The sequence below is a fragment of the Aquarana catesbeiana genome, linkage group LG06, assembly GCF_042186555.1.
Source record: "Aquarana catesbeiana isolate 2022-GZ linkage group LG06, ASM4218655v1, whole genome shotgun sequence".
Taxonomy (NCBI): Eukaryota; Metazoa; Chordata; class Amphibia; order Anura; family Ranidae; genus Aquarana; species Aquarana catesbeiana.
In genome coordinates, this window is record NC_133329.1 from 120,017,144 (window position 1) to 120,029,855 (window position 12,712).

Consider the following 12,712-nt stretch of genomic DNA (forward strand, 5'->3'; position numbering starts at 1 on the left):
TCTCATTTAAGATGGGTGTAGCTGTGAGTTTGGAAACTATATGTCCTGTCTGCCACTGCAGCAAATGGACTATGAGGGCACTGATTAGTGTGCTCATAGTCCATTCACTCTTTCTCCAGCTTTGTAACTGAAAACCCTACAGAGGTAGGGGCAGAAAGCTGAAGAGGATGTGTGCAGGAGCCTGCCATTGCACCTATGATCCACTGATTGCGGGTGTAATGCTATGCAGGCTCCTGTATGAAAAGAATAAATTGAGATTTTTTTTTTTTTTGTGCAAAAATATGTGCATTAAAAATGTTTTCTTAAAAGGTAAACTTATTCTTTAAGACTGTCTCCCATTCTTCTCATAAATGTTGAGTTATTGTTATCTAATCTACATAGTAATTATTTGGCTGCTAGAACATGTAATTAAAGCGGAGTTCCAGGCAAAAAGACAACTCTGTCTTAAACAATATTGCACCCCACCCTCATTTTTGTATATATGTTTTTGTTTTTTTTTGCTTTTTGGTCCCTTGTCTGCTCTTTTTCTTCTGGACTTCTGTCCTATGTCACTGGGGTGAGGTACGTCATTCACGCGATCGCATCCTGCCCTCCTCCTTCGCCCCGCTGCATTCTGGGACCTGTGTGTGTCCCAGAAGATGACAGTAATATTCAGAAAGTGCCACGCAACTCATGCATGCGCAGTAGGAAACCGGCAGTGAAGCCCGTAGGCTTCACTGCCAGTTTCCCTTACTAGCAATGCTGGCACCTGCACCCAGAGCTGATGGATTGGCTTAGGGTGCCAACATCGCATGCTCCCTGGACAGGTAAGTGTTTTTAAATTAAAGAACAGCAGCTGCAGTATTTGTAGCTGCTGACTTTTAATCTGTTTTTCACGAGGCTGGAACTCCACTTGACGATTGTAGCATTTGCATTGTGGAAAGGTTTCAGCTAAGACTGCTGTCAAGGAGAGACTAGCCTACTTAGTGAAGGACTTCATTACTGGTTAAGTAAAGTTTATTAATGTCAGATGTAAAAAGGATATTATTTTTACCCACTCTGCGTGTCACAATATTAAAATCTATTTACACTGTATAAATCTTTTAAGACCCCATATTTTTACCTTTTTATCCCCAAAGAAGTGCCATTGTAAGACCCCCGAAACACATTTGCTTGTTTTCTGAACATTTAGGAAAAACACAACACAACACAAGATATGTTTAAACATCTTGTTTTCTGACCTTTTGTATGTCTGGCAATCGTACACTTCACTTACCCATTTAATTCAGCAAGCACCTTTAGAACTACCTTTGGGTATACACCTAAAATTGGTCTTTTATTTGTTGCACGCGACTCAAAAACAAGATTAAATAATGTCAAAGAAAAAGGATGCGTGCCCTTCGAAGTTGTTATCCAGTGCGAGGAGTTCTCAACAAATGACAGTTATCACTACAGATAGCGTTAAACAAAAATGAAAACAAGAAAATTCAAAGTTTTCTTCGAATACTTCAGAGCGCATTCTTAAAAGCTTTTCAGCAAGAGCCAACAGTACACTTGGGAGTATCCAACAAAGATGAAGCATACTCTGCTGAAATAGCCTTTCTTTGTGCACCTGTTTTCTCCCTAAGAATTACTTATGATTTCTCTGAATATCAGTTTGCATATTATTTTAGTTTGTGTCAGTGATTTTCGCAAAAGGATGTTTACACTTTATTTAACTGATATCAAAATTCTTTTCTCTGATTAAACCTGAAAATGAAATCTAGGGTTGCGTGCAGGCAACATTGCTCAGTATTTGATCTTTTAGTTTTGGGCCTTATACTAGTGCCCCCTATTCGCCTTTGTCTGTTATCTGGTCATCTCAACCCCTACTCATACCATACACACCTATTGCAGGCACTATAAAGTCCCGTAAGTGCAGAAAGCCTAATGTAAAGAATAAATAGCAGTACTAAAATGCTTCTCCCAGCCACCGACCAAATTCACACCTAACTTGGTTGCCTGAAAGTGACTGAAGATACAGGGAACAAAAAAAATACTCAGCACAGGATTCGGAAAGTACACTTCCATTGACCCTTTGAGGTGCTCTGCATTTTACTGCAGTTGATTAAAGAGAACAATTTTAGTATATGTAAACCCTAACAATGAGCCTCTTATATTTTTTCTGCTCATGGCCTGTTATAAATATCCTTTTGAAAGTATTTTGCCATATCTGTTCAATAAGTGCAAGAAAATACCCATTTATCCTGCCAGAAATCGTGTGAGCTGATGCTGTGCATCCTCTGACTGTAATGAGTAAGCCTTGTTTCCAGCTTTCTTTGTGGACTATACAACACCTCCCTATATTGTGAAGAAGATAATAGGGGATGTGTTCTGTAGACCTAAAAAAACTAACTGTCCTAAAGTGACAACACTGTTCCTCTATAGATACAATTTAGTGTGTGAGCATTGTCACCCTAGGAAAGCAAGTATGGACCTGGGGGTCCTAGTAGATGACAGGCTCAGCAATGGCATGCAATGCCAAGCTGCTGCTAACAAAGCAAATAGAATATTGGCATGCATTAAAAAGGGGATTAATTCCAGAGATAAAACGATAATTCTCCCACTCTACAAGACTCTGGTCCGGCCACACCTAGAGTATGCTGTCCAGTTCTGGGCACCAGTCCTCAGGAAGGATGTACTGGAAATGGAGCGAGTACAAAGAAGGGCAACAAAGCTAATAAAGGGTCTGGAGGATAATATTTATGAAGAAAGGTTGTGAGCGCTGAACTTATTCTCTCTGGAGAAGAGACGCTTGAGAGGGGATATGATTTTAATGTACAAATACCGTACTGGTGACCCCACAATAGGGATAAAACTTTTTCACAGAAGGGAGTTTAACAAGAATTAAAATTAGAAGAAAAGAGGTTTAACCTTAAACTACATAGAGGGTTCTTTACAGTAAGAGCGGCAAGGATGTGGAATTCCCTTCCAAAGGCGGTGATCTCAGCGGGGGGCATTGATAGTTTCAAGAAACTATTAGATAAGCACCTGAATGACCACAACATACAGGGATATACAATGTAATGCTGACATATAATCACACACATAGGTTGGACTTGATGGACGTGTGTCTTTTTTCGACCTCGCCTACTATGTAACTATGTAACTGGCAGGCCCACTAGGTGAAAATAAAGAAAAAAATGTAAAAACATAAAACTAATGCACACATCCTACTATATCTAAGGACTGGTAAACTGAATTATTTTAAATGTGTGCTCTTGAGTTTAGATACGCTTTAAGATATGAAGTAAACTTTCAGACTTTAACACAACAGCAGTATTTGGATAGCATGATTAGTTGACTGCTTCCACTTGTATTTATTTATTCATTACAAGCTTCTAAATACCCAGAGAAAATGGTAACCTAAGTATATAAATAAAAAGTGTGGGAGAAGGGGACCAAGACATTAAGCTCCAGCACGGTCCCCACCACTGAAATTTTAATAGTAGACAAAATCACAAATGCATTGAAATTAGCACTATGTCCAAGAGTTGAATTTAGGAACTTGGGCAACTGCAAAAAAAAAGTTCTTTTGATGTGAACAATATGCTGGTTTTAAAAATCTCTGTGCAGTCATGAACTTGTATTACAATTTTAATCATAGATAAGCAGTAATGGTAATTTATGGTTAGAAGGTTTACTGAGGTTAAAAAAGAGGATTTCTCCTTTTTATTAGATGTAGAGGGATTTTTTTGTCTGCCAATGTTTAAAAAAAATCCTCTCTCTTATACAACGGTTGTATTTTACCTGAGGTATCGTTTTCTACTGCTCTTGGTTGGGTCTTTGAGTAATTGGTAATTTCTTGTTTTCTTCTATATTCTCTTACTCTACTATTTACCAGACTCCTGTGAGGATTGTAGACTGTCGTTGTCCAACTTCTGTCACCTAAAAACTACCTTCAAGGCATGTTAAAATAAGCCTGTACTTTGCCCTTCATCTGTGAGCTTGTTCATCTGTAATGGGACAACTTTGGAACTAAGCTCTAACTGTTGTGGTATCCCTGCTGACATCACAGTAACTAAGGCAAGCCATAGATGGTGCAAATTTCTTTCCTGCAACCATTGATTGCAAGAAAGAAATTTGCAAGATTCCCCCATCAACACAGACAGTGTTGAGAATGAATTCCCTCCTGCTGAACCTGTGTATGCTCCCAGCGGGGTAAGCCGTCCCCGCCAGGAGAATACAGTGATTATTGCTAGTGAATCTGGCAGGCTGGTTGTACCCAAGTTAATCGATTGATCAACTTGCAACATTCTGCCTGCCCACAGGGTCGAATTTGAAATTCCGTCTATTCCGAAACTTCTAAAACAGCCTAAATTCTGAACTTAAGACTCTTGGATTCTAAACACATTCTATTTACTCTTGGTAAAGCCCTTGAACCTATTGTTTTATATGGATTAAAGTAAACCCACCCTCAAATGCTTTCAGTATGTTATGCAACAGTCTTGCTGTGATGAGATGGGATGGAAGAGTACTAGAAGGGCTGAAACATTTCTGTTTGGAGGAGAAAATGTGCTTCAGGTTATGCTCATATCCATAAAAAGCCAAGACATTTGCATGATCTCTGCTGAAATGGAGGATCAACATTTCGATTTCCAGATTCTTCACTGCAGCAATGATCATGTGATCACAAACCAGGGTTGCCAACTTTCAGTAAATTTATGAACAGTTTGGAAAATCCGTAATTTTTGCATTTGTCCATGAATGTCAGTTGAGGACATTCAGTCTGCATGTTTGTAATGGACATTCATGAACAAATGTAAAAATTACAGAATTTATAAACTGTTCATATATTTAGTTGGTAAACCCTGTCGCAAACAAAAAGATATTCACACAAAAAGGCTCTGATTAGGCCTCATGCACACAGCAGTTAAAAAAAAAACACTTGTTTTACAGGTTTTTTTTTGTCTCTCTGTTAGCCTATGTGTCCATGCACACAGAGGCATTTACAGGCATTTAGAGGCAGAAGTGTTCAGGGGCAAAAATCTGAATGCAGCAAAATTGCATTCAGGAGAGGAGTATTTGGTCCAAAAACATGCCCAATGAGCCTAAAGTCGTGTAAACGCGCCTAAACACTAGGGGCAATTATTAATTTCAATGGCCACAATAAATTAATATCCCGATAATGAAATGAATGATTGCTCAAACACTTGATGCGCCTAAACATATCTAAAAAAAAAAAAACAAGGCTTTAGGTGTTTCTCCAGCCAAGAGAGGGCAAGCACCCAGCGTGTCTTAGCCAATGTTCACCTTTCATACAATGCATTACATGTCAGTCATGATAATGCAATAGTGGAGTTAGCGCAAGTTCCCCCTGAACTTGGCGCTATTTTAAATAACAAAAGCCCAGCCTGCCAAGATGGGAATCAATAATTACCTGTGCCACCACCTGCACTGCTGAACTTGGCTCTTTTGAGCTGTGTTTGCTGAAGAATCTACAGCATCCAACACATCTGGGTGTGTCAAGTATCTGGTCCCCTACTGAGCATTGTGGTTCCTCCTGTGGTCCAATACATCACTACTGTGCCCTATTGTGATGTAGGGGACATCCCAAGAGTTATATAGTGTGTAGATAGATAGATCGATAGATAGATAGATAGATAGATAGATAGATAGATAGATAGATAGATAGATAGATAGATAGATAGATAGATATTTCAGTATATAGAGGCAGCTAACATTCTGGAAGCGTGTCAGGTGCTGAATACTGATGCACAAGCAGCAGGACAGGTCAGTATTAACTCATATCTTGGCAGACAGGCTTTGTTCTTTTAAAAAAAAAAAGCAACCCCAGTGGCTTTAAAGCATATCAGGTTTTGGAGGTCAGCTAACTTGTATATTTGTATCCCTAACAAAAAGGTGTTAAAAGGTAGTATTTTGAGGTGTAAATTGCTCTACATTTAACGTGCTACTACTTCTATTCCTTCCCAAAAAAATATTACTTATAAATCCCATTATTCGATCTTGGGAACGTTAGACTGACCTAATGAGCAAATTTATTTAGAGCAGAATTTTGTTGGAAACTGTAAGGACTTCATCACTCTCCTGCTTTATAAATGTCCCTGGGGCCCCACCTGAGAACACCTGGTTATAGGCTTTACAGTGTTTTCAGTTGCCTGCTACAGGACATGCACCAATCATGTGATACCATTCGGGGTCATATCTACAAGTAGTTTGTTTATCTGTGTTAGAAAGTTGGTAAGAGATTTCTCTATTGGGTCCCGGAGTTCTTTAATTGGTATGTAACTGAATGCCAGCTGAGGACTCAAAAACCAGGTTGGTTGGTCTAAACCTAATCTGAAAAGGAACAAGAAACCATCTTCAAAGTGGCACTTGGAATGTGCCCACAGCCTATACATCAGGTTTTCTCTATTAACTTCTTTATTTTCTGCACAAGAGCAGCAAGTCTCCTCTTTGATCTTCACAAGATGCTCTGTTTCTGCACTAATTGTTTCCCCTTTACAAAGAGTTTATGCTGCCTACTTGCATTTCTTTTGTCTGTTGTGTAAGAGCTTTCCTGTATTGTCTTGTCATGTTCATCTATGACCTTGCAAGAGAGGAACAGAAACAATAAAGTGTTTTGTTTGAGGCTTTATTTAGTAAATAGCGATAAACATTCACATGAAGTTTAAATGATCATTTAGAAAATTTCGGCTGTTTGTCTTCTGCGGCAAAGTTTTGCTTTGTGCATTTTTCAGTTGGGTATAATTATCCTTTGCAGTTGTTTTCTATTATGAAGCAGGGAGGCTTTTTCTTCCTCTGCTTAAACTAGAAATAAAGTGAAATCTGCCATAAAATTACAGGTGGTCTGTTTAAAACTAGTGAAATAGATCTTTGAGTATTGGGGAGATGGACACATGGACATCCACTTCTGGCACATGGCTCCCAGCTCCTCCCACTTACCACAATTCTAATAGAGAGCTTCTCTGGATTCTGTGGCATGCCAGGAGTGATGACTTCTTATTGGCCAGATAGGAACAGAAATGGCATTGATGTTGACGTATCTGACCAGTGGAGTTAGCCTTTCATGGAGCTCTCCATGTGTGGAAAAGCTCTTAAATAACATTGGCTTCCTAATAAGCAATACACTTTGTAGGATTAAGTGACCTTTGGAGGTGATTTCCCTACCAGCAAGTTAAAGTGATTGTATAGTTATATTTACTTGCTCTGTTCAATGGTAAAAAAAAAAAAAAGATTTTGACTTGGCCAAGCCACATCCAAATATAAACTTGTTTATGTAATATTTTTCTCACCTGAGAATGTTGACATGTATAAAGTGTGATAGTTCTTGTCAGAGCAAGATTTATCTCTTTTTTTTTTTTTTAATAGTTTCTTTCTTGTACGACTACAAGTCCTATTGCTGGGTTTTCGTAATGTGGTATTCAAATAACCCCTGGCCAAGAGTCTTCTAAGAGTTTCTAATGGCATCAGCTTCTCGTTTGAAATCTGTATCGCATGAGAAAATATGTTTGAGATGTATTGTAAATATTGACTGTATGGTTTACTATGTACTAGAGGCCCCGGATGGGCACTTCCAGCATGGACTATTGTATTACCAGCAGGGGGTTTGCAATATATAATGTTGTTTCGATCACCCCATTTTCCTGTATCAAAATTTGAACATCCAGAAATTGGCTGGATCTCTCATGGCATTGCATTGTGAATTTTAAGTTAAATTCATTATGGCTCAAGGCTTACATGAACTTCTCAAGCTCTTGGGCAGGCCCAGTCCAAAACATGACAACATCATCAATGAAGCAATATCAGATTAATATATATTTCCAAAACTGAGAGAACGTCTCATCCGAGAACAACATATGCTTCCACCCCCATACGTGCTGCCCTACTATTATATAGTGTCCTAAGGAAGCCAGAATTGGCAAAAAGGTTGACCTAGCTACCAGAAGTATACAGACTTTACATCTATTATTTTGCTGTATGTGTGGTCTATGCATAGACTTTAGACATCTTTAGTAGGGCATTTACTTTAGATTCTGTCTATTACTTGGATCAAGTTGGGGTATTGTATCCCATTTATTTTAATACATAAGAAATGTATTATGTTTCTAATTTTGTGTGCTCTCCAATATTGAACAAATAAAGTCTGGTTCGTCTGAGGTTGTGGTTGAGTTAGTCAACCCACATTTTTTTGTGCTCTGTGTATGGTATTGCATAGAGCAACCTGAAACCTCCTCTTCTGGGGTGCACCGCTGAGGCTCTCTGCTTCTCCTCTTCTGCGTGTGCCCCCATAGCAAGTCATTTCCTAGGAAGGCACACATGCAGGCTCACTCCTGACCCGGGCTGTGTGTATCCATGAACACACACAGAGCTGCTCAACCCTGCCCCTGCTCCTTTCTCGTAGGATTTACCTGACAGCAGCGGGACCCCATGGCTCCTGCTGCTTTCTGCAAAGCCTGTGAGGAGAGAGAAGGGCACAATCCCGGATCGGTAGAGGACTCACGCGAGGGGGATGGGGGAGGGGCAGGCAGTGAAAGGTGTTTTTACATTTAATGCAGAGAATGCATAAAGATAAACCATTAGAGTTCAGAAGCACATTATACTATATCTAAAAAATAAAACTTTTTTTAATTTTGGACAGAATGAAGAATAGTTAAAACCACTTATAGATTATTCTTTTTTTTTTTTTTTTTTTTCTTTTTTTTTTTTATTCTATGCTTGGGAAGTAAGGGAAATCCTCTCTGAGATAGTTGTAACCCAAACAGATTTCCCAAAAGAAGATTTAATTTCTATTTTTGTTCGGATGACAACTCAAACTTCTATATTTTTTCCCCTCACTTTCATTGTCAGCAACAAAAACAGAGAGGGTAATTCTCCCACGCATTACTGGTTAAAGAAGGGAAGCTAAACCTTGGTTGGTTGCTATGGACATACAGACTGCAGTTGATTTATTAAAGGCAAATGGACTGTGCACTTTGCAAAAGTACATTTGCACTCTGCAAATGCGGTTGCTCCAGAGCTTAGTAAATGAGCAGAAGCTCTGATAACTTCCAGTTTTTTTATATTTTTCTTACACGTGATTGTGTATTCTTTACAAAGTGAAGCCTTACCTCATTTACTAACCTCTGGAGCAACTGCACTTTGCAAAGTGCACAGTCTTTTTTGCCTTTAGTAAATCAGCCCCACTGTGTCATCCTTTATTTGCCTGTGCTATACTTTTTATAACTTGTACTCGTTGATCAATCCTTTCTCCAGGACATAATTGTAATTTTTGATATTTCTTTCTTTCTTTTAGTCAACAAGCCCAAGTGGTGGGAAGCTACAACTTTTGGAAACCAGCTTCTCTTTGACCTTACATGACTTCATTGATCTTCACCTCCATCACCAGAACAGTATCCCGGCATTCCTGAGTGCCGTCACCTTGGATCTCTTCAGCCGTCAGACCTTCACCTAAAGCATGCTCAATCTATGGCCCTATCTGTGTGTGTTTGTATGAGCACATATAAGTTAGATCAGATATTGATTGTGTCACATGGGGCTTTTACAACAGAGGAATATGTTTTGGTAACTACATTTTGGAAAGCGTGTAACAAACTATAGAACATACATTTTTAGCTAACATTAGGAGTGGCAAGCACATACAATTTTTTGCAGCTGCATTTATAGAATGTAATTACTTGTTACTATACAAGCACTCCCCTTACGGTCCCTATGAAATACTTTTTGGAGGTTAGCCTTCTTTACAACAAATGGGGGCTGGTCAGTGTTTTGGAAAACCATGTAATCAATTTTCTATGGGTAACACTTCTACTTCAATCCCAACCCCAGCCAACATTTGTTTGGATAGAGTGGAGAAGGGTTAGATTGTTGGTTGTTAAATTTTCTGTCTCTGTTGAGATTTATCTGTGAGATTGTAAAAACTTTCTGTGATCTTAGAAACTTTTCTTCTCTTCCTGTTCTGTCTGACACGCATCACTGGGGCAGGAAGTGAGGGAGTATCTCTCTTATGGGGGCACAGACAGAAAGAAAAAACAACAAAGCATCTAACACTTCTTCACTCTTTATGTTACTTTTGTGGGTATCTAACCTCACCTCCTGCCCTGTCTGTCACCCATCAAATAGACAGGAAGTGAGGAAAAAATGTTTATATGGGGACACAGCAAGAAAAAGCTGTAAGTAAATCCAACCCTTCTACTCTATCCCTCCACATTGTGCAGGTAGACGTTCATGTCTCTCTGAGACTTCTCAGCCATTTTTGGGATCTAGAACACCAAAGATATTAAGAGTCAATTTTAACCTGAATCCAGAAGGCTCAAATTGATTCTGCATGGGTGGAGCTTTATGACATGCTGTTCATAATAGACCCACCCACCCTGTAAGTGTCAGTCACATTATCAGCCTTCCTTTTGTAGGATTTCAGTTGTTGTGCTTGAATCCATGTATGTCTTGAAATGTTTTTGTTATGAATTTAGTGTACAGTAACACACAGCAGCGACCAGGTTTTACTCTTTCATAAATCTAAATTTAGTGAACTGAAAACTGATTGGTCCTCTTGCATTACGTTTCCCACTTCTTTATGTAATAAGACTGTTTGTGACCTTACTTAAAAGAAATAATTGAAGGGTTAATCTCCCACCAAGAGCTGTTATACCGTATATTGGAAGGTCGTTCTGCCATGTACATATGCTGCCTAATTGAAGTCTGTTCTAATTGGCTGGCATGGGCTGTGTACACCTAAATGCTGGTCCCTCAGGTATGGAATGTGACTTTGTATTGCTTTAGTGTGTTAATTGAAAAGGTTACCATGGTAACATCATTAAGGCATTTTGGTTATATGTTGGGTCACCAAAGGCACATATACAACAGCCATTGTGGTTTTCTAGTCTTGCATCTGGATGATAACCTGTCGTCATCTGTTGGAAATGATACTGCTTACAGCTTTTCTGTATTGGGAGCCTTTTCATTTTATATATTTGACTTGCCTAATGTAATGTGTTTTTTTTTTAAGAAATAAAAAGCAAATTTCTACACTGCCAAATTCTTTTTTTCTTTTTTATATACATTAACACTTTACTTTAGAGCAGAAAAGGACACTGGTCCATAACTTGACCTCAGGTTTACTTGAAAAAAAAAAAAAATTGTCACTATACTCGCCTAGCGTTGTTAAATCTACTAGTTTAAAAGGGAACAGAGTAGAGACAATCAGTTCATGTGCTGACAAGAAGTACCCCGATAGGAGAGGGGGAGAGAGCAGAGTGAGGGATGAGTTCTTCATTGTGCTGCTTCTCCTTTCGCTTTCCAGTAAGAGGCTTGGGTAGGTCCAAGTGGGTTGAATGATGCTAGCTGACAGACCGGGGACATCTAGTGGCAGAAAAAAGTACTGTGGAGGAAATATCTGGAATAAAAGTTATTGCAACTTAATCTGGTTTATTTTATCATTTAATGTGGCTATTCATTTTGATCTTATTTCTGGCTGGAGTTCTGTTTGAACATATCCACCTGCACTGTATGTTTGGTAAATGTTGCATTCAATACTTTATATACATACTGCATGTCTATGGCTGTCAGAAACCATAAAGCAGACTGAGACAGAAGTCTCAGTTAAATCTCACTTGTTTAATAATAATAAAAAAGGGTAAACAAAGTCAAAACATAATTCAGGAACCGGAACGAATAGTCAGACAAGCCAAAACGTCAGGGAGCCAGAGATGAGCGTAGTAGAACAACAAGCAGGATCTGGAGCCAGAAGGAATGTCAGCCAAGCAAGTCCCTAACAGGAACACAGGAGAGTGTCTCTAGAGATTTGACCAAGGCAAAGGCAGAGATCATCTTGGCTGGATGGCTTAAGTAGGCAGTACTGACTAGGTGAGTCACTGTGAAGAGAGATAGGAGCTGGCAATTACCCGACAGCTACAGAGAAGGAAGGGCTGAGCCCAGCCCTGACAATGGCTTGTATGTGTGTGACTATTGCTCATGTTGCCTGGCTGATATCAGGGGAAAGAAAAGATTGTGCAGGATGAATTTTCACAGCCAGTAATCCCCCCAAGTAAGACTAGCATCCGGGGGGGGGGGGGGGCTGTGTTTATCATTGCATAAACATGCATAAACATGCACACTTGGCTAACGTGATCTTGCATGTCTTTAATGAAACAAGTTGCATTTAACTTTTGTAATACATATGACTTTTCTATGGCATTCAGTAGAGGACAAAAAAATAGATTTTGTTCAATGTTAACTGAGCAGAAAAAATAAAATTAAAGGTTTGTTTCTGCAGTCTCAGGCTTAAACGTATGATGAATCGCCCACTGCTCATTGGCAGAAGACGGGTCTGATTCCTGCTCATTAAGCAGCATTAACAGCCAGCTCCATCATTTATGTATATCTAGAGTGGCGTCACTGCCTCCTCATGCCAGTCACCACAATAGGCTGACTGAATGTCTGCAACTCTCTCCCACTCACCTATGAAGGATAAATTAAGTAATTAATAGCTTTACAATGAAATCCCCTATCTGAGTCTTACAGAATCAGGTCTACAGTGGGAAAGAAAATTGATGGAATAGAAAGAAATCCTATTGGACCAAACTGATTCTCTTATGTGTGTTATAATCAGGAATTCTATGCACATTCTGCTTTAAAATAATCACTAATATGAAAGCACAGAGTTTTACAGGTCTATGAGTTTCAGGTTTTAGTAACACGTGGGCCACAGCCAATTCTTCCTCCTTATAGGCAA

The 12,712-nt window shown here is 39.1% G+C and overlaps 1 protein-coding gene across 1 annotated transcript in view; it reads left to right on the plus strand.

Annotated features, from left to right (window-relative positions):
• Window positions 1–11,017, plus strand: part of MAD1L1 (mitotic arrest deficient 1 like 1) — a 1,251,441-nt gene extending 1,240,424 nt beyond the window's left edge. Inside the window, exon 18 of the mRNA XM_073636726.1 lies at window positions 9,275–11,017. Coding sequence (XP_073492827.1) covers window positions 9,275–9,433 — 159 coding nt within the window. The 3' untranslated portion in view covers window positions 9,434–11,017. The remainder of the gene's footprint in view (window positions 1–9,274) is intronic.
• The last annotated feature ends 1,695 nt before the right edge of the window (window positions 11,018–12,712 follow it).